The 22,622-nt window shown below is 41.5% G+C and overlaps 1 protein-coding gene and 1 long non-coding RNA gene across 6 annotated transcripts in view; both read right to left on the bottom strand.

Annotated features, from left to right (window-relative positions):
• The window catches only part of VBP1 (VHL binding protein 1), a 40,212-nt gene extending 24,316 nt beyond the window's left edge, over nt 1-15,896 (bottom strand). Inside the window, exons 1-9 of one of the 4 annotated variants that reach the window (XM_065689697.1) lie at nt 15,416-15,896; nt 7,659-7,801; nt 5,253-5,328; nt 4,607-4,709; nt 4,328-4,421; nt 4,114-4,225; nt 2,966-3,072; nt 2,311-2,352; nt 254-339 (exon numbers count right to left, since the gene is read on the bottom strand). In XM_065689697.1, coding sequence (XP_065545769.1) covers nt 254-339; nt 2,311-2,352; nt 2,966-3,072; nt 4,114-4,225; nt 4,328-4,421; nt 4,607-4,709; nt 5,253-5,328; nt 7,659-7,801; nt 15,416-15,548 — 896 coding nt within the window. In that variant the 5' untranslated portion in view covers nt 15,549-15,896. The remainder of the gene's footprint in view (nt 1-253; nt 340-2,310; nt 2,353-2,965; nt 3,073-4,113; nt 4,226-4,327; nt 4,422-4,606; nt 4,710-5,252; nt 5,329-7,658; nt 7,802-15,415) is intronic. The other 3 variants (XM_065689691.1, XM_065689692.1, XM_065689693.1) reach the window with 3 other exon arrangements.
• Nucleotides 15,897-19,333: 3,437 nt separating this feature from the next.
• On the bottom strand, nt 19,334-22,105 carry LOC136019543 (uncharacterized). 2 transcript variants are annotated; one of them, XR_010614935.1, is made up of 3 exons: nt 22,016-22,105; nt 20,417-20,599; nt 19,334-19,582 (listed from the first exon to the last, which is right to left on the bottom strand). It is a non-coding gene; the product is annotated as an uncharacterized LOC136019543 (long non-coding RNA). The 2 variants fall into 2 exon arrangements; XR_010614936.1 differs by having other exon boundaries at nt 19,334-19,463.
• Nucleotides 22,106-22,622: the final 517 nt, after the last annotated feature.

Raw genomic sequence — 22,622 nt, 5'->3', positions numbered from 1 at the left:
TCTACAAAGTCTCAGCTCAGTGGTTTATTACAGCATAATAGTCTGTTAGAGATACAGACAGACATACCTAGATTTCAAATGTGACTAAGCTATCAGACTATTACTCACTAGATGCTTCACTTATACTTTTAGGAAGATATATTTGAAAATGAATGAAATTCGAGAACACCAAATGACTGAATCCTGAAAATTCTTGGCATGAAGATGACAAATCCCAAGTATGGGCAATCACTGTAATTCACTGGCTGCTCACCTGATGGCAGCGGAGACTTCTTTCGTTTTCTTTCCCTCTACAGAAGCCAAATGCTGTTCCAGTGCTTCAAGCAAGCTGCTTGGTGCCTAGTAAAAGTATTTATAAAATGAAAGTTAAAGTATTTATAAAACATTGCTTCCAGACAACACATCATTGTTTAGTACACAGATTAGTTTCCTTATCCACTAAAACCAAACAAAATCTCATACAGCAGTAATTGTGCCATCCTGCACACCAGTTGTTCTTTAAAGGTTCTTTAAAAGAAGTAGCACAGAGACATGAAACTTCTCTGCATGGAAAAGCATATTCTATACTTACTAGATTTTTAGAAGGTTCCTAAAACCTTCAAAACAACCCCTTCAACCATAAAACCTAAAGCCAACCAGCCAGTAACTTCTCTGAATTCTCTCATTGCTGCAGACATCCAACAACAGAGATGAAATTCTTAGTAGTTTTATGTCAGGGAAGATGTCTGGGCTAACCCAGATATGACTTGAAACAGGCCTGTATTTTATGACTCAGACTCCCTCCCCCCACCCAAAGACATCTGACAGACTGACATCCAGACAGAGGAAAACGACCCAGTTATGTTCATGAAATACAATTACAGCTATAAGCAAAAAGTAAGCAACATCACTGTGAAACAGGGCACCTACAAAGGGAAACATTTTCTATATAGGAGCTGGCAAAGGTGGCAGTAGTGTCAACATTAGTATCAAGGAAGGACAAAAGTTATACAGCAGCAGTAATAATAAACCTCTAAAGAGATAAACCCATTGTTGTCAAGAGCCGTTTAAAGAAACTCTGAAACATGCATATCCCAGAACAGAATAATCACCAGAAGCATAAAAAAAAGTATTAGGAGATAGATTAAATATGGTAGACCAAAGCAGAAACAAAGACATGATCCTGTCAGAACGTATTTCAGAAATGTAAGCACACAGAAAATTAAATTTCTGTGAAAGCCTGGTATTAAAAAAATTTCAGCAACTTCTTTTAACATGGCACTAAATGGATGTACAATTATTCAACTCTTATTAAATGCCAAGAAATTTACTATAGAAGCGGACTGCTTAACAGTGGCACAGGAGTTGTGGAATACACAGGATGCTGACATGCACCACCACAGTTCAGAGTTGCCTTTCACATCTAAGTGCACTTACAAGAAAACAGCCGAACTATTAACTGAAAGAAAAAGTTGTGAGAACAGCAGCTATAAAGGGTTTTGCTCACTGAAAGTTTCAGATATAAAAAGCAGTAAAATGAAGTTTGAAGTAAAAAGAGAGAAAAAAATTGCTTTGAAGAGCCTTATAATGTCCCAGTTGACTGGACAAGTACACACAAACCCAGTGAATTACCACTTCAGACTTGAATATGATTTGATTAGCATAGTACAGACCAACTGAATACTGCAGTAATAGTCAAAGACTAAGATGCTAAGATTAAACACCAACAGAAAACATCAAAGTACTGTTTTCATTCATTCTCTGCTCTTACACTGCTGGTGACAGTCGTATTTCTTTCCTAGAACAGAGGTCTAGAAGTTCTTCATGGTCTTAATATTAATTGCTAGGAGCAAGCATTAGAGATTTGTATTTAAAACGTGTGTTATTTCAGATGGAATGTTACTGCCAACTGGAATGTTGGCAACAACACTGACAATGGAAGCTTGTGGTTTCAATTTGACTTCCATATTAAAAAGACACTGGCAAAGTTTAGGCAAATCTTCACAGTAAATATATTTTTACACATGAAATTTAATTTTGTGAGGTGGTGCAGGATTAGATGCGACTGTTCAAAAGTTTACCTGTTAGATTTTAACTGTTTCACACTGGCTCCACTTAAACAGCCTGCATACTCAAAACCTCAGTTTATTGCCAGAGTCTCCTGACAGACTGCCATTTATTCTACTCATCAGGTTACTCTGCACTACAGAAAGAACATCAAATACCTCTGCCCTGTTGGGTTGGTCCTAGGTTAGAAATACAGTGTCCCTGTGAACTGAAAGAGCTTGCAAAAGAACCTGTTAGGTTAATCAATATGATATGCAAACTGACCTGAGTAAGATCTGGAATGTCTCCCTTATCAATTCCAACTTGCTGGGTTTACGAAAAGAAAAAAAAATAAAAGAGAAAAAGAAAAAAGTCATTATTACATGCAGTGGCAATGCAAATAAAATCAGTGATGTCCAAATGTTACCTGGAAGCTAACATATTAAAAAGGGATATTAATAACTTTACAAAGTGGTATGAGTTTCACTGAAACTTAGCAATCATAAGTGCATTAAATTGCATCTCAAAGCAAACCCAACTTTTCATCCAGCCTAACTTTAACACAGAAAAACTTACTGGCAGCATTAGAAATGCTGGCATTGCTTACTGGAATTACATCTCCATTGTTAGCAGTTACAGTAAAGGAGAGCACTGTAAATAGACTGTAACATTCAGTTCATACATTTTGGACCCTTTGTGTGATTTATAACAACATTACAGAAAACTTACTCTGTTGTCTGGCTAATAAAAAGGATACCAAAGAAACTCACCTCATATTAATGAGTGCATACTATCTCTAAAACAGCTAATCTGTAAGATTCTTGCATAGCAAAGTTCAGCAGGAATTACTCTGTATATGAAGTTCATTTCATGACTATAGACTACTGTATCAGTACAGACAGCAAAACAACACCCTTTCCATTGACAAAGATTTATTTACCTCTGCTACTTTGAGGAATTCTGACAATTTGGTCATTCTGGCTAGAAATTTTTTGTAAATATCCAAGCCTTCTTTGCACTGGTTCTTCTTCATATCAAAATATCTTTCTGAGGATGCAAATAAAACTCATGTAAGATAACACCCCCCCAGCAAAAAGCCAAGACAATATTATAAAAGTAAATTTGAGACAAGCTTCAGGTGGGAGTAACTCAAAGCCATTCAGATTTTAACGTTTACATGAAAACCTGACACCTTTTGTAATAAGTTAATCAAAAGAAAACACTGGTTTTTCTATTTGGAACCCTAGAATATAACACAAAGCTTTTTTAAGCATGAATGTGAACCACTGCAACTGTTAAATTAGGTATTTAGGGGGATGTTTTCAAGAAGTCAGCTTATCAGCTGGCAATGAGGCAAATTATTTTAGCAATTGAAAATATTCCTGGTACATATCTACATTTTTAGACCCTGTATCATTATATTGCGATGTTTGCAAATGGGCTCAATATCCAAAAGACATCAGAACAAGCAGAGTGACTCAAACACTGAATTGACCTACCAAAAGATGGATCAACCACATCCTTCACTTTTTATGGTTTTGCTGTATATAATTACAAATATTTCATTGAGTAAAAGCATTAACAGAACAAACTAAGATGTTTTCATTCAAAAATTTGCTTAAGTAATCATTATAAGGCCTTGCTAAGAGCTTATTGCTCTTGCAGAAAAAAATCATACATGTCATCTACTGGGCTCATGAGATTCAGGTACAAGGTAAAGGTGAATAGTCAAGCTATAAACTATGGGAAAACAGAAGTCAGTCATACTGTGACTATACTGAACACTCAAAATGCCAGGTATCTCACTAGTACTTTTACAGCCCAAATGCAAAGGTTACCCACTGCACATATGGTATCTTTGTTCTAGTCTCACCCTTTCCTCTCAGCTTCTGTTTCATGATGTATTCTTCTAGGAAGAAGCATATGTTTAAGCCTACGCTAGTTACCACTGAAACTAGGACAGACTTAATTCACTGGTAATGGAGCAGAGACAATTTATTATGAAACTGCAGTCAGACACTGTCTATATTTTTTAGTTCTCTTAGTATTTTACACAAAAGTTCAAAAGCTAAAAAAATTCTCACATACCTAAAAGATTAATAATCCCCTCATTGTATGCTGCAAAAAGTCTAATGGAATCTTTAAAGAGGAGCATAAAGGCAGCATTTATAACACCATTTGTTAGTTCATTTGGATTTGCCTGTGTAGAAAGCAATGAGAAAGTAAATTAGTATTTAATAAAATAATGAAACTCTCACTTCAAAATGAGAGTGTTACTTAACACTGGGTTTGAAGTACTTACATCAAAATCAAGGAGTGCATCAAGCTGGTTCTGTATGATTGGAAGGGTTTTCAGAAGCTTTTCAGCATTCATGGTTCTCATCACTCCATCTATCCTACACAGTAGAAGACACATATTTACAAGTTACCAAGAGACCTCAGCGTATTATGCTGTTTCAATAACACTATACTGCTTCAAAGGGCCAAAAGGGGCACAATTCTACAGCAAACTCAAGAATGACTGCCATTTCCCTCCCCCCCAGTATGGACGACCAAACAAAAGAAGCAGCAACGGTCTTACCCTCTTTTCATTTTGGTGAAGTCAACTGCTACAAGTCTATATGAAAGTGCTTTTTCATTCAAGTATCTGCTATATCGCCTAATGAAGGTAGACATATCATAGCCTGAAAATTAAGCATTTGTAAGTTAGACATTTTGAGGGGGTACAGGGTTTTTTAAGCTCTTTTCAAAAACTATTCTTTTACAAGCCCATTTTTCATCAACTCGCATAAAAATCTTCACAAAGGCACTTCCCAGAGTCTTGAGATTCACTGTTTTTCACCTTGAGATGTGGTGTTACAGTTTCTTCCCAAGTTGCTAGCATTAGAAAAATGTCCATTGCAATTATGAAAATAAACACCTAAACACATTAAACTATTAGGCAAGATCCAAGCATAAAATATTAGGCAAGAATCAAGCAGCTCCTATTGAGATATAATTAGTCTAAAAAGTGCCTTCCTATCAAAATGCTGAAGACTTTGGTAACTTATCCGCAACGCCTCAAAAAACACATAAAGACCCCAAAATGTTTTCTACAATTGGCAAACAATTCTCAAGGGATCAGAAGGGGTTCTGTTTATACAGCACGTCCTTGTCACCATTCTCCTAGAGTGCACCAACACAGAGCAAAAAAGCAGCAGTTACTTCCTTCAGTGAAAGGTCCTTACCCTGCATGGCACTTTTGTCCAGGTAGTTATTTAAATTGAACAAAGTGTTTCGGGATGCAAGATACTGGATAAAGCGCTGTTGGTGAAGAAGTTGAAAATATTATTGTTGTGAGAGTCAAAACATTTAAGCATATTGCAAGAAAACTACACTTAGCTTATACCTGTTTCTAGTAACCTCTATCAACAACAGAACTAAGTTAAAAGGTAAAAATTTAAAGGAAAAGTAGAAACTACTGATTAGCAAAGGCTCAGAAATCCAAAACTCTATTTGGCAAAAATATAAAATTAAATAAAAAAACATCACTTCCCATAAATAAAAGACTAATAATCCCAGAGGAGGCTGCTTAGGTTAAATTTGTATTTTAGAATAGACAAGCTGGAAAACACAAACCAAAAATACCACTAGCATTATCCAAGCTCCCACAGTTCAGAGAGCTCTGCTGGAGCTGTGGAAGTGGGAAACACACTCAGTTACAAAGTTTAAAAGTAACAATATGCTTCTGGAACTATGGTGAGCAGCAGCAGCACTGGGGTTATAGTTATATATATACATTGTAATGCACTGATCTGACTAACAACAAAGTTTTGACAAGTAGTAGCTGGCTCCATAAATAACACAAAAGGAAGAGGCAAACACATTCAGGTAGCAAGACAGTTTTAAAAGCTTCTCTGCCACTGTTGAACACAGATCTGCGACAGCAATTTCTTGCCTTCCTTGCTTCTTTGTATGTGTTTTAGTCCATAGAAGAGGATTATGATCAGTACACCTTAGTACTGCGTTCACAGAGATGTAGAAGAAAACCAGTTGGAACATGGACAGGAATGCAACAATGATGCTCAAAATGTGTCTATACAATTTCAAAATTAGCTACTGTTCTGAATCTCATTTTAAAAAGGTCCAGGGCTAAGCCTCACCCTCCAGATGTTGGGGGTCTTGCATTGCACAATGCACACGTGAGAGGAATTTTAACCTGTTTCAGACAAAACTTCATCATAAGAAACAGGTAGTCATGTTGAACAAGAAACTGCAAGACAGTAACTACTCAGACAACACTGACTTTCTGCTTTATTTACTTCCACTTAAAATAGAAGTCCAACGTCTGATAACTTTTCATCTGTATAAGAAAAGGCCTTCTCTAATGTATTAGAGCAGCGTGAAGTCCACTCACACTCCACCTGAAATTACAGAACTAGTGTTCCAGCCACATTATCTCAGCAGGTGTAAAGTAGCTTCCAGTTTCAAATGCATCCATTCAAAGCAGAGGAGCAGACATGAAAATTTCTCTGCCACTACAAAATGCTGCACAGGCAAATAGACACTGACTGGCTAGCCCACGGCTCTTAAGCTTTTAATTTTTACTACAGTTCAGTTTGTTGGTTTGTTTTCTTGCAAGCTTCAGTGTGTAGACATGAACTGTATTGGAAAAAGAGAATGAAATATACAAACTGACTTGCAGCATTCAGTTTAGCTTCATACTTATTCTAAGTAGTGAATTTCAAGCAGTGAATTTTACTTATCCTTGTATTATCCTCTAATTTCAGCCTATTATCTGTTGAAACTACAATTTAAGCACACAAATAACTTTGGTAAGCATTAACAAAGAGCACACTGTGTTTTACAAGTCATCTCAATGAAGTGAGAGAAGGCAACCAAGTTTTCAGAGCATTTTAGTGGCTGGAAGCAGTACCTTAAGAAACATCATTTCAATAATGCCAGTAGTTGACAGTTATTTATTACGAGAATGCCTACACACAAGTTCAGGACTCAACTGTCACCTGACCAAGACAATGCTTAGTTTCTAACAGAAATGACTGCCTAAGAGCGGCTACAGTTCTAATGCTTCTCAGTATTGTCTGAGAAGCTTTTCCTAAATAGTGATGAAATAATTAAGTGAAATAAAAGCAACAGAAACCTGTTTAGGAGAAATGTTTATAGTAACAATGTATGAAGATTTATCCCATTAGATGATGATTTCCAAGATCTAATGTTCTAGTCACCATATTCCTCCCACACTTTAGTAAGTATTCTTATCTATTAATAGGTTGGCTGCACATTTATGGAGTGATAACAAGACTCCTCTGCTGTGCTCTTACTGATAAGCACCAGCCTAATGAAGTAAAGCTCATCATAAAGAGCTCATAAAGCTCTTTATTCTAGAAAGGTCACTCATCATTCCCTCACAGCCCAGCCCAGATACCAGCAGATACATTGCAAATACTGATATATTTCAGTATTGAAATATTGAAAGAATATTTTTTTTTTCCTCTGGAGAAGTACTTTCCAGCCATCAGCAGAGGAAAAACAAAGACCATTGAAAAGCAAAGTATACATCTAATGTTTCAAAGACTGAGAAAAATTTTTAATGCACTGCCAAGGAGGCTTTAAGAGAAGTAATCATGTCTTACCTCATTTCCATACATCATGAGGTGGTGTGTTGTAATTAGAGCTTTGAACACTACAACCCAGCTACTGTTTGCAGTTCTCTCAAAGAGTGTATCTGCCAACTGTGGAATATTCACATTCATTTCATTTGTGCACTGTATTAGATCTAAATTAAAGGGGAAAAAAAATCAAAACATTACAATCAGCTGAATGCTCAAAGAGGATCCTTATTTTGTGTTTTTATACTGAGAATTCTTACTGGATGCATTATAAGAAATAACTGAGCTATTTTACATTCCCTACTCAAATTCACTGCATTTTAGTGAAAGACTCCAAGCATGAACTTCAAAGACATTTCAATAATTTTATGGGAGTCTCAGCATATCATCAATGACTTGCTCCAGTAGAAACTCTATGCCCAAATTATTGTCTGATACCCACTCAATCTTAGAAAAAAAAACAGACAAAATAAACCCAAACAAAAACCCAACAGTAAGCCACCCACAACCAACCAACCAACCACCAGGAAAAATGAGAGCAGCAAGGAGAAGCTGAGACATCTGTGCCTCATGAGATCAACAGGCAGCAAGGACCCTGCAGCTCCAGCCTAAGCTTGCGTACCGACACACGCGATAGCAAATGAGATGCTACAAACCTGCAATAAGCCTCTTTTCTATAAGAATTAAGAGCAAGAATTTGATTCTACAGATGCAAACCAAGTATTTTGTGTTGGAGCATGGCAGGCCTCAGGCTTTTATATCAAAAAACCTCTTTGTGTCCAAGACTGATTATAAACTCAGTAGTAGAACATTAACCTGGGAAGTCAAGAATACTTCAAGTCTCTGCCTGAGTATTGTTACAAACCCAGAACAGGCTCCAGCAGATACCTGGGAAAAAAAAAGCCTGCTGAGAAGAAAGCAAAGAACCAAATCCAGGACTATTCTAAACCCCTCAAGACATGCACATTAGACATTTATTCTCTCTTGAGCTAAATTTGGCTCAGGTGTGATCAAAGTACACCTTAAGGACTGGGCAAGGCCAGAAAAACAAACGTCGAGTTTGAAAAGCTTCCTTTGTGGCCTCTTCTTTAAGCCAAGTCTGCGAGCAGCCTGTTGGCTGCAGAGCAGCATTGCTGTTCATGCGGTTTGTCTGTCTAAGTACTTGAAGAAGAGTAGATGCTTGGGAAGTTGGGCAACAACTGAATACTGGGTGTTGGCCAACTTGTCTTATTAGCTTCATGTACAGGACAAAGTTAATGTAAGCAATTTAAACATGAACTTAGAGATCACACATTGGTAGTTTTGCACAAAATACTTCACAGAAAGACTGCACTTCGAATTTCTATCTGTTTCACTGCACAAAATAGATTACAAACGTATCTTACAGATCTGTTTATTAAGAATATTAAATTCTTTGAGTAAGGATCACTGTTTAGAACAACTTAATAACCAGAGTGATTTTAATAAAGTAATGAGTTTTAGCTAGTATCTTGCTGAAGTAGAAAGCTATAAAATGCCAATTCTAATAAGTTACTAATTTCATTCTGATGCCAAAGGTTTCAAAACACGTACAAAACATGACAGCTGGGCTGAAAACTTTCATCCTTATTAGTAACACACATAATGCTGAAAGAAAGAGCAGCCCTGGAAAGAAGTCTTAAGCTATTCATCAAAACTTTATTGTTGAGTAGTATTAAAACATTTCAGTATTTACAAACATTAAGAGTCTCAAAACCCGTGTTATTCGATACATGCTGCTCACAGCTGTATCATCAGACACTGTGTCAAATTAGGAAGTACTTTAACATTTCTAGAAATCCAGACGGTCCATAGATAACCATTGCTTCATATAATGAAGGAAGTCCCAATTCCATAATTTATACACAGAGAAGACACAAACTTTAATTCAACAGCCTCATCTACTGAATGAGAACTTGTTTGGCATTTCTCAGGGAACTCAAGTGTCTGTAACCAGCACAGAGATGTTACAAGTCCTATACTAAGTTTATAAAAACTAAGCAACCAATAAACTCTATACAGAGCAATACCCACAACATGACAATACCTGTAACAATGCCTAAAACACTACTACTAGGGAGCAATTAAAGAAATTCCACCAATCTGCTAAGGTCAGAGACACACAGCCTATTGAAAATATTATTTCTGCACAAAGCCTTTTTCCTACACAGGATCACTGAGCAAGTCAATTTTTTCACTGAAGATTTTCAATATTAAGAGTGCTTACTGGGAGGGAAGATCCACATTAAAACCCAATGCTTTCTGGTCTCAAGTCAAATTAGTCAAGGTAACTTCGTTCATATACTGCCAGCACTCTCCACAGAGATTTCAATCTTGTCACCTTCCCTCAAACTAAGGTCTACCAGCAGCTGTTCCTGTAGAGTCTAAGATGATGCTGAACACCTGGGAGACCCCTTGCATATAGCTACGACTACAACTGATATAAAAGTTACATTCTCCTAGTGCTGCTCAGACACAATGTGACAGAAATTATACTGTTAGCAACTACATCAAATGCCTCTCTCTCTCCTTAAGCCACACATTCGTAAAAAAAAGCTTTAGCTTTTCATGCCATCATAAAGGTTTACAACCATTAAAAGCCATCTAGACATCTGTCTAGCTTTAGAAGGGAGCAACTGGCTTCTGCTTTGGTACATAAGACTAAAAGAAGTTTTCTGTCAAGTGACAGTAACAGAGTGGAAGTTGATAGACCTCAGGTGCATTTGAGAACTCACGCGGTACTGTTTTATTCCACAAATGTAGCTTCACGTAATTTAGAAGTGCAGTTCTAGTAATTCCAATAAAGTGCTAGTTAGGGTTTTCAGCACATTCTACTTGTTCCTGTAAGATGTGAGCCTGACCATTTTAAAAGGCAACCAAAATGAAATTTCACACAGTAGGGCTACTCAGAGTTTAATTCAAGCTGTGTTTGAGGTTAGAGGACTTGAATGAGCTGCAAGTGCCATGCACTTTAGACGTGTGCTGAAGACTGGCTTCCCTGAAGACAATTTTTATTGAGGGCACTTAGCACAGTTCAGGTCTTTGGTCTCCTTGAATGGACAAATTCATAAGTTACAGTTGCCAACACCAAAGAACACATGCTTAAGCAAACAAAACATCTCTAAAATAGTAAACCAAGAATGAAAAAAAAATCTAAAAATCTCAGTTCATTTTATAGGCCAAAACTGGTGTTTCCTAAGAGTGAATTGCAGAACCCAAGCTTAAAAAGACTCTTTAATAAGGATACTCAGGGCAATTTTTTCCTTATTATTTTACAACTAGTATAAACAAAACTAGTATCACGTTTGAATTACAGCTCTTGAGATAAGTAACAGAAAAGGCAAGTGTTGTTTCTCTAATATGTTCTTCAGAGTCTGCAATAGGAATATCTACATCAAACAAGCCTACACACAAACTATGGATCTGTTACAGCCGGTGGCAAAGAGGAAAAGGTTATTACCACCATACATGCGGATATATAAAGGAACACATGCACCTGAGACTGACGAGCAACACTAATACTGATGTTGGCAATGAAAACTGGAATGAAATTTGTAGGGCAAGTGATGCTCATTTTCTTATCACACTACTTATATCAACACTTTACAACTCAAAGCATTTTGCCAATTACCCAGGGGAATCATTTCAACTGCAAGTGAAACTGTGGTGCTATTTCTAGAATGGAATTCAGAAACATTTTAACATCACCGGAAAGGAGGGGAGGGTGGGGAGAAAGAAAAATCAAACTGCTTTAAACCAGAAGAGTACCACAGGAGTCTTCAAGCAGCCTGGATGAGATGTGACAATCTTACTGCCAGAAGAATACTAAGGCTCATCAAATATTGGCACAATCATCTATGAAACCATACAGCTCTTTGGAAAACAGAATGCACAAACCAGCTATTTTAAATACACACACACACACACACATATATATATATATATATATATATATATATCAGGTTTTTGGAAAATTCTCAGCCAGGCACTGACAAAAAGAGAGACACACTTTCCAACTTTCAAGTAACAAGAAAGTAATCCTTTTCTCGAGTCAGGAATATCTGTCTCAAGAGAGCTGCAAATACATGAGTTAAAGACAGCCATAGCTGTTTAATATTCCTGTATTTCTTCCATTTTCTCACAGGACTGAAACTGTTCTAGAGAAATAGAAGAATTAAGACCACATACCTTAAACCCAACAGTCTTGAAAAAAATTTGTATTTTGTTTTTGAAAGTTACACCATAAACTATAAGTTTATAAAAACATAAAACAGAAGATCCACTTCAGCAAACTTTCTCAGCATAGCCTAAGGAATGCAACAGTTCTTGCTGGAAGACTTAAAAGAGCACCTGACACAAATATTTCTATGCACCCTTATAGAGCAGATTTGCCAACAAACTTTAAGTTTCATTTATGTAATAGCTAAATCTGAACTTAGAGTTACTTTACTAGAAGCAAACCAATTCCACTACTCTGTCGCACTCCCCCATTAAACAAGGATAAATGACAGCCCACGGTTTGTTGGGTTTTTTTAAAGCTTAGAGCAATTGTTCAGTAAAATTCACATTTATAGATGCAAACAACTATGTTGTTGTTTTTCAAGTTAAATTTCCTCAATTACTTCACAGATTACTAAAGAGTTTCAAACTAAAGAAAGGCACCTTACCCCCTGTGGAAGAGTTCAGGGGTATTTCTTGGTACTGTATCACAACTTAAGTATCCCTTGCAAGAGCCACGCTGCATCAGCATTCATGAGCTTTAGCTACCGAAAGTAAGAATAGGCAGATACAAAACCAACCCCAAAGTGTGACAGTCATAATGTGGTATTAATGGCAAAAGTTTAGAATGGTTTGGCGAAGACCTATGCAACTTTCTCCTGTTGCATAATACAATTCTACAGTACCTGAATTATCACTTCTTACAAGATTTCCAAAGCCCGTGTAAAAGTCTGAGGCTTTGATGAATAACATTAACTGCTTTCTCCTCCCCTGTGCTTAAGAGGGCCATATGCAAGTTAAACAGGAGTTGCTCTTTCCTTTATTACTATATTCACTGAATTTAGGGGGTTGTATCTTTCCAAATTTTGGCCTACATACGGGTCTACTCAGCCAGTTACCAACTTGTCTACAGCTCTAGTTTGTTCCCTTTTTTATTATGGCCTTTCAGTAGTTAGCCAGGAAGAGATATGTCACCAAAGGCATAATCTAGCCCCACTCTACTGCAACCCAAACTCAGGAGGGGAAGCGAGGAAATCCACACTGGGGAAAAAGAGACAAAGACCTTCAGGTGCTTCACTAAGAAAATACCCGCCTCTGCATAATACTTTATGTTACTCTAAAATATTACAAAATACTACAGAAATAGATCTGCTGACTTATTTAGGCCACTCTGACCTACCTTAAAAGAAAAAAAAAAGAACCCACCAAGTATTCCCATTGACATTGCTTAGGTTTGGATTTGGTTTTTGTGTGGGTTTGTTGTTTTTGTTGTTTTGGTTTTTTGCTTTTTCTTTTCAAGAAAAATAAGACTATACTGCTCAGCAGTTAGTAGCCAGACAAAACCCAAGGCTCCTAAATACTAGTTCAAACACTGCAAGTGTTACATCTTCCTGTAAACCCCCATATTGTAATATAGTGTTTCCTGCTGAGGAAACAGCAAGGGGGGGTGGTGTGGTGTTAAGAATTAATCTGAATAGAGTGCACAAACTGATACTCCTCCACAATCCCTGACACAACTACAGCAACTCTCAAAAACATCTTGAAGCTTTTTCTTTAGCAGCAATTACAAGTCATACCAGATGGTGTAGCATTTTTGAATGCCACACACACGTAGCGACCAAGGTGCAACTAGCAGTGAATTGCATTAAATCCACGCTATGTTTTCCTTCATAATTTACTCACACTGTATCTTTGAAAATACACTGTGCGATTTTTTTTTCCCCCAGAGATTACATCATTTAAACTAGTATTTTACCTACCTGTGTTTAATGCAAGTAAGTTTTGTGTACTAGGGATAAAGTGCCACACAAAGGCTTGCAGATGTTTGAACAGGAGTGCCTGGGTATGTATGCCCAGTGAATAATGGAGAATGTGCACTGGGATTTCTTTTTAACCCCTTGCAGAGATATTTGCAGTACCATATTTCACCTCTTTTTTTCCCTCTCCTACCCCACCAAAGTATTCCTCTATTTCAGATACCAAATCAGAACAAGCTTTTTGTTTGTCTTAGATCAAAGTCTGAGGAAGTCAATTACACCAGAACACAGAACTCCTCTGCCACAGAAGGGGACCTTCCGGAGACTGACAGCTCAGGACAGGTTTGTATCAAAAGATATCCAAAGGAATTCAATAGTCAAAACGCAATCTCAGTTTATGCCCTTCTCAAGAGTTTTTCCAGGTTTCAATTTTCTTATTTTGTGAGGGTAACTTACAGTAGATGCCATGATTTTAAGGATATTTTCAACCAATGCACTACATCTTTCAAGCTTCAGAAGCTTTCAAACTATTGAGCAAACTCACCACTTTCTGGCTTCCTGTTATGTTACCATTTCTGGACTCAAGGGTTACCTCCTGCAGTTATTCTACCACAGGCAGAACACAAGGTGAGATAAAGTAAGGTAACTTTAAAAAGGCGTCTTCAAAAAATAAATTGACAGTTACCCAGATTTAAGGCTTTTAATTTCAACACAGCAGCTGCAATATTCACTGCTGCAGCTGGATTCCGCTCATTCAGATCAAAACCAAACGAGACACATATTTGTTTGTGTTTAACTATTTGATCCACACCAAAAGCTCTCACAAAATAAGTTTGTCTTAACAGAAGAGTGTCACAGTGTCAGAGCACCAAACTACCCTCAAACCATACAACTTATTACACGTCTTCCAAAGGCTGGAACAGCGGAATCCCCTTAACACCACCAGCTAGTGCAAGTCCTGCAAAACTACCAGCCTGCTCCTCTGATTTTGAAGAACCCAGCATAAAGCTTCATATCTTCTTTCCTATCCCCTGTGGAAACACACGCTTACTTCACTTCTAATAGTACTGCACAATGTAGAAGGTTTGGAGCACTGGTTGCACTTTAGCAGCCGTTAAACAGTAACTTCTATTGCTATCCTGTTACTAAAACGTGAAACAAAGCAACACCACCGATACTTTTCTAGTTATCACGGGCTCTAGTTACCAGTTTTCTGAGGCTTTTGGAATGCAGAAAGGTGTTTTAACGTATTAACAGTGACAACATACTCTCATTCTGGAAAGGTGCACTGGCCCACCTTTACCCTCCCCTTTACCTCACTTTTTACCTCGTTTCAAGAGCCGTAAGACATGCAGCTATGGTATTTAGGGAAACATTGCAGTCTGCAGTCTGCCACACGCACAGAACGACAGAAGAGTGCTTAAAAATTTAACTTCTCGCTCACAACAGCAAACCCACACAACTTCACCCACTTTTCGCCCCGGTGCCGGATTAATAAACCCAGAGGACACAGGCCAAGAAGCTCCCACCGGGAAGAGTTCACAAGGTTGCACTAATGCTGCTCCCTGGTGTGACAAAGCTCGCTCCCTCCACGTGTAAAGCAAGTTCTGAAGAGCAAACCAGCCAGGTTCACCCGGCCTTACGCGACATTCCCTCCTCCCTGCTGCAAGCAGGAGGGGCCACACCGGCTGCCTCAGGGCTCCAAGCGGCTCCCGCCGGGCGAGCCGCGGGCCCGGTCGGGCCTCCCCCGGCCCAGGCCGCAGGCGGCCACCGCAGGGTCTCACTTACAGTCCAGGTGCTTCTTCTTGGGGCCCATCACCTCGTGGGTCGTCGCCTTGCAGACAGCTTTGGCCACGGCCGAGCCGGTGACACTGTGCTGCGCCGCCGTGATGCGGTCCGTGATCGACTGCCCGGACATCATCGGCGCGGACCCGCCGCGGCGGGCAGCAAGGCCGGGACAGCGGCTCCCCCGCAGCCGGGGAGAGGAGAGGCGAGCGCAGGCGCCCGGGGGCCGGGAACCGGCAGCTCCCTCCGATGTGAGGCCGGAGACCGGGGGGTCCTGGCCGGGCTCCGCCTCACCGGCTCCTCTCACCCGCCGCTGCCGCTAGGAGGGCTCTCTCCGCAGAGCCCGCACCGCCTCCGCGACGCAGCGGCGCCCCTTACCCCCGCCGCCGGCCCGGCCCTGCTCGCCCCGCGGGCTGCGCCCCGGCTTTCCCTTTCACATTCACACTACCAGACAAAATGGCGGCGGCCGCGGTGGCGGCGGCGGCGTCAGGTGACCGGCGCGCCCGCCCCGCGCGCCGCCCCGCGCGCCCGCCCCGCTCCCGCCGCTGCCCCCTCACCCCCCCCCCGCCCCGCGGGGCCGGAATCCGCGCGCTGCGGCCGCGTGCCCGGGGGGCTCCTCCGTCACCGCTGACGTCAGACGGCGTTTGGCGGGGCGGGAGCTGCTGGCGGGACCAAGTCGTTCCGAGCCCCGTCCGACCTGGGCGCTGCCAGGGACGGGGCAGCCACGGCTCCTATGGACAGCCTTCGTCCCGATGGCAACCGCCATCCCGATGGCGACCTCCATCCCGATGGCAATCTCCATCCAAATGGCAACCTTCATCCCAATAGCAACCTCCATCCCAATGGCAACCGCCATCCAAATGGCAACCTTCATCCCAATAGCAACCTCCATCCCAATGGCAACCTTCGTCCCGATGGCAACCGCCATCCCAATGGCAATCTCCATCCCAATGGCAATCTCCATCCCAATGGCAACCTTCATCCCAATAGCAACCTCCATCCCAATGGCAACCGCCATCCGAATGGCAACCTTCATCCCAATAGCAACCTCCATCCCAATGGCAACCTCTATCCCAATGGCAACCTCCATCCTAATGGCAACCTTCATCCCAATGGCAACCTTCATCCCAATGGCAACCTTCGTCCCGATGGCAACCGCCATCCCAATGGCAATCTCCATCCCAATGGCAATCTCCATCCCAATGGCAACCTTCATCCCAATAGCAACCTCCATCCCAATGGCAACCGCCATCCGAATGGCAACCTTCATCCCAATAGCAACCTCCATCCCAATGGCAACCTCTATCCCAATGGCAACCTCCATCCTAATGGCAACCTTCATCCCAATGGCAACCTTCATCCCAATGACAACCTTCATCCCAATGGCAACCTTTATCCTAATGGCAACCTTCATCCTAATGGCTCCCTTCATCCCAATGGCAACCTTCATCCTAATGACAACCTTCATCCTAATGTCAGCTTTCATCCTAATGGCTCCCTTCATCCCAATGACAACCTTCATCCCAATGGCTCCATTCATCCTAATGGCTCATCTCAGCCTCCCCTCTGTCAGGTTAAAGCCATTCCTCTTGTCCTGTCCCTACAGACCCTTGTCCAAAGCCCCTCTCCAGCTTTCTCGTTGGCCCCTTTACGCACTGCAGCTGCTTTAAGGTCTCCCCAGAGCCTTCCCTTCTCCAGCTGAACAAGCCCAGCTCTCTCAGCCTGTCATCGGTTGATCTAACAGGGCTCGCTGTCAGGTTTGGTGGGATGGGTTTTCTCATGGAGCAGTGACATTGGTGTCTGCAGGGTGGCAGAGGTGCAGAAGGGCCTCGCAGTATCGCTGCACACTGTAGGAAAGCTCCCTCTCGCAGGTTGTGGAGACAAAATAAAAGCTCCTTGGAAAACTTTTCTCTTGCAGACTTCATCTGTAGAAGCAACATCGGTAAAAAGGAAGAGCCTGGCCTCCCTTGCTGAGCCTATTGCGTGTGCTGCTGGTGAAACTGAGCCTGCTCCAGAAGACACATGTAATAATGAACTCCCTCCCCTCCTCTTTCCTCTCAGCTTCGTTGCTGAGCAGACAGCGCATGGTCTGGAATACCCCCTTAGTCAGCTGCACTCAGCAGTCCTGGCTTTGACCCCTCCTAAGATCTTGCCTTCCCCCCCCCCAGCCTCCTGGTATAATGTTGGAGAGGCAGCCTTGGTGGAACACTGCTCAGCAGTAGCCAAAACACTGGTGTGTTACCAGCACCCTTCTAGCTGCCAACATAGAGCACAGCACTATGGGGGCTGCTGGGGGTAAAACTTAACACCATCCCAGACAGACCCGATACAGGTCTAAGCAGAGCAAGGAAGGCGAGCAGGAATGGCTCTCAAGTGGAGCTGTCTATCTCCCGATACTGTTGAAAAGCATGATGACACTACAGATATTAGCAGTCCTATGATCTAGGGATGGTAATGTTGTCAGTGAAGGATTTCTACAACCCTAAGGGCATAAATGCATTACAACATGGTCACTGCTATTAAAACATTGAACATTTCCTGTGCTGGAAGAAGTTACAGACTCTTCAGTCTGACTGGCAGCAGGCAATTTCTAGCTGCCTTTATTTTTGCCTTAAGACTTGTAGTTTCTGGGGGAAAAAAATCTTGAATCTTCAAAACCTGAGGAAACATCAAAAGAGTAAGAAAAAAATAGACGGAAAGATTAAATACGCATTATAAATGTCTACATCTCTTGGGGCTTGTCTAAACAGGGAAGCTATTTCACAATACATGAGGGTGTGAGCTGAAGCACAGCAGCTATTTTGTGCTACCTCCACCCCCAGCAGGGACTCTCTTCTTTTATTCTGTTTCAGAAAGCCTAAATTTCGCATAGAAGTGCCAGAGTTGAGTGTTTCCCATTGCTATGGCTCTGTCTTTATGTGCTAGTCAGGCCCAAACATGAGTTCAAATGTCCCTCTTCAGTCAGTGCATTGGATTGCTCCAGGTTGCATCCAGCATGGATGCTGCACATCGCACCCTTCAGCACTGATGTCTGCCCAACACAACAAACTGAGCACAGTCTGTACAGCCTGAGAGCTGACCAGTCAGAAACACAGTTCAGTTTTCCATTGGTGTTCAGACCATCTCCTCAGAGTGCTTTATAAATGTGCCTTCTTTAGGTTTAATTTGTTAATTACAGAGTGCCTGTGTAATTCCTGTTCCATACAACAAATTATGCCATGATGGAATACTCGAAAGAATTATCCCAAATCATAAAACGTACCACAGGTGCATTTCCATGGTCACAGAAGCATATGAAAATGTATTTTGGGATGGACCTCTGGAAGTCACACAGTACAGCTGGACCTCAAAGCAGGGCTAGTCTCGACAGGGAAATGGACTGCTCAGGTCCTTGTTCAGAACTGCACTGGAGATCATTAAGAAGATTCCCCTGTTTAGGCAACCTCTGTGGTCATATACAATGTCAATCTGGTATTGTAGTGTTGGACTTGGCAGTGTTAAGTGTTGGGTTAAGGGTTATGACTATTATAATCTTAAAGGTCTCTTCCAACCTAAATGATTCTACAATTCTGTGTCTGCATTTTCAAGACTTATGCAGGTATGAGACTATTGAGACATCTGATGCCTGATGAATCCGTTAGTGAAGGAAAAGGATTTCTTGTCAGCATAGAGAGAAGGAAATCAGTGACAAGCCAATTTGGGCCAACATCTGTCCACCTTAAGAGACACATCTACATTTCTGATGCAATGCGGAACTTTATTTTGTTAGTAAGAGCGTGTCTGGGTGAAATTCTACACCTTTTAAATCAGATAAGGACAAAGAAGTAGAAGTTACCACCCCTTAGGGTGGAGTGGCAAGGTGCATTCATCATCCTCAATTAAGGATGTCTTTATGGAGGGGTTGTGCCATGACACCATGAAAGATGAACAATTAGCTAAGCAAATTGTTGCATAGAAATTTAATTGAGAGGTACATAAATAGCTCCTAGGGAGTGATGGAGTGATACCTTACCCACCTCTCAGCTCCCCAGAGCCAAATGCGTCGTTGGTCCTGAGGAGACAAGGAAGTGTTGATGTTTTTAGGGCTGAGGTTGAGCTGAGGTTTCACATCTTTCTTCAGGAGCCATGCAGGACCTGTCCACTGGTCGCTGCCTCCGTGGCTCTGTCAGACTACAGCCAGAGCAACAGCACATCTTATACCAGTTAGCTGTCTATACTTCTGTTCACACCACATTAGTACCTTACACCTTAGTACATAATACTCCTTGCCCATCTCTCTCCCACCTTCCCCCCTTTCACGTGAAAGCAGTACATTACACAACGTCATTTAGGTTGCTCCACTAGCCAGTCTTGCTCTTTGCTACCCTCTTGCACCTACAGACTTTAGTTGGTATTTGTAAGGATAAAAACCTGGAAACGGTATGTATAATTTATGTTTCATTCATCTCGCTGCCCTGTGTTTACTGTAGGGCAAGTGATGAGGGCTTCAGACAGGAGACAGGAAACATAGTGCTGTTATGGATGCATATAAATAGTGCTGGGGAGCTGGTGGAGGGAATGGGATGTTTCTGGGCTTCTGCCATGACTGAATGACACAGATGGTTTTCCAGGGAAATGAGTATTTTAGTAATGAGTAGTGAGTGTGCTTTGGGCTGGCTGCACCTACAGCCCCAGGAATGCAAACAGTTTAGCAGCAGGTTTGTCAATAAATGCCATCTGCTCAACAGCACTGAACCCAAAACACTGCAGAACCTGCCTTACCGCTGGTACTGCTGCTTTGCCAGGTACAGGTGAGAGAAAAATCACTGCTGAATTAATTTGTGTAAGTACTGTGATGGTGACCTAAAAATTACAAACCTCTATATTTAGTCAGACTTGCTCAATCCCAGCTTTAACCTGGGAGATTTAAACTGCTGTTGTTAGCCGTGGTTGAAATGAGACGTGAGCATCATTTAAAAAGCCTAAAACCAGAATGGGTTTCAATGCTAGTTGGCTAATTCTTACCTGAGCAGAGACATGAGAGAAAAAACCCCACACACTGTTGACCAGCTTGGATTTGTGGGTAGAATATTCTGCCAGTCTCTTCATGATCTTCATTTCCCTCTTTCTGAGTTGTGAAGTGCTGATAAGAAGTTTAGCTCCAGAACTAGGACTCTCCAGAGCTGAATACATCCAAACCTTGTGTAACTGCAAAATAGGAGACGATCAGACCATGAGTCTGTCATTGGAGACTGCCTGGCTGAAACTCAGACTTGCCGTGCTTCTGAGTTGGGATTTTAGTGCAGGATCAGAGAGGATTCCAGGGAGAGAATAATTAAAGGGAAAAATACATTATAAAAATAAAGAAACAAGAAGTGAGGATGTAAAGGAAAATGAGTGCTGAGGAGTGGAGTTCATGGCACGTGTTCTGTGTGGAAGGACAGAAGAGACCTATAGAGAGGAGGCGTGGAAGAGATGGGGGAAAAAGTTCCTCTGCTGCTGAAGTTTGAACTCGTAACTTGCTGATTGTATAGCGAGGGGGGAAAGAAAGAGGAAAAGGAATAAGGGGAAGGAAAAGCAATCTGGAGTTATGCTGCAGCTGCAAAAGTGCTGGGAGGCAGAAGGGCACGAGGCCCATGGCTCCTGCAACAAGCAGCTGGCTCCCATTCCTGCCCGCACACTAATCACATTCCCTGCAGGAGCATTCAGGTGTACTGCTGTCAATAATGATGCACTCAAGAGTATTTCTGTGTTATTTCTGCAGTACTTCCCTGTAGCAGTGTTCTTCCTGTAACACCTTTCTGCTTGGTGAAGCTGGTTTTTTTTTCAAAACAAACTAAATACTCCAGTGTGAAGTGATAGGTGTGTTATAATTCCTTTAACCTGTTCCAGTCTGGGCGGTTACTTTATGAGTAGGTTTATGAGGAGGGTGTTGAAAAGCTGGAGCTGAGTGAAGAATCTCATGCAAATCCAGGATCCAATGCTTAGCTGGAGGATTAGTCTTGGTTTAAGGAAGTCTGTGGGGGGAGAGCTCTGTTTTGGCTTTGGAGCTGTCCCAGGACAAGCCTTATTTATTTGCCAGAGCCCTGTATGTGTGTGTGTATGTACACGTGAGCAGTTCTGATATGCCAGCAACACAGCCTCCAAAAACATATGGCACTGGTAATGGAAATGATCTTGTATTAAAATCAGCTTAAAGCAGTCATGGAAATTGCAGCCCAGTGGGCATCAGTTTCATTCAAAATAAATGAATGGGAACACAAAATGATGGTAAACATGAGATATTTGGGTAATGTCTCGTGAGTAAATAGGGACAAAGCTGCAGAAGTCTATGAGAAAATCTTCCACCTCGAAACACAGAATTCCTTGAGTGTGTCAGTGCAGCGGAAGATAAGGGCAAACCGGCACATACCTGTATCTAGACTTGGGGAAAAGGAAACAGAAAGGAAAAAGACATGGGCAAATGAGCTAAAGCACTTGTGAAATGCCCTCAAGTCATCTTACTGTGTTACTAGTGCTCACAAACCTCTGAAAAGCTGATCATCGTGAAAGGGAGAACTGGAAGTAGATGTGAACAGTAGAGAGTTACAAGTGTTTTAAAGCTGAAATTGTTATTTGCATTACCTGTCATCGCTGGTGGAGCATGCACTAAGTCAATGCCATTGGAATACAGTGATTCCAAGTCAGGCAGGAGATGGAATTTTTTATGCAAAACTACTTTTTTTGTACAAGCTAAAATGAACCCAATCAAGATACTGGCAACACCAAGAATTTAACCAAAAACATTCACAGAGGCAGCTAAGAACACTTAAAGACAGATGAGGGGATGGGCTTGGTGGGGGAAAGGGCTCGAACTGGTGTGGCATTGGGTGCTGTGGGATGGGCGGCGTGGCTCCCGCAGCCTGCCTTTCCCTCCTGTCCTTTCACCTGTTTTTATGGGAAAATGCTGGATCTAACAAACAGCCCCATGTCCCACAGCACTAATAAATAAACTAGTATATAGCTTTGTTTGGTTTCGTGCTTGGAGACTGACTGTGCTCTCCAAGGCTACAGCCATCCCTTGCTTATAAGACATCAGAGAAACCGCACACTGCAAATGTCCTAACCACAGGAAAACTTTAATGGGAGTTCACACCTCATTAAACAGCAGCAAATCCACATGAGAGAGAAGCCCTGACTGAAGAGTGGATTTTCTGGTGTCTAATAAGGCACAGACTCACATTAAGTTTCT

Source organism: Lathamus discolor, chromosome 9, assembly GCF_037157495.1.
Source record: "Lathamus discolor isolate bLatDis1 chromosome 9, bLatDis1.hap1, whole genome shotgun sequence".
Classification (NCBI taxonomy): Eukaryota; Metazoa; Chordata; class Aves; order Psittaciformes; family Psittacidae; genus Lathamus; species Lathamus discolor.
The sequence above is the reverse complement of the archived record's forward strand: the minus strand, read 5'-3'. Positions and strand labels throughout refer to the sequence as shown.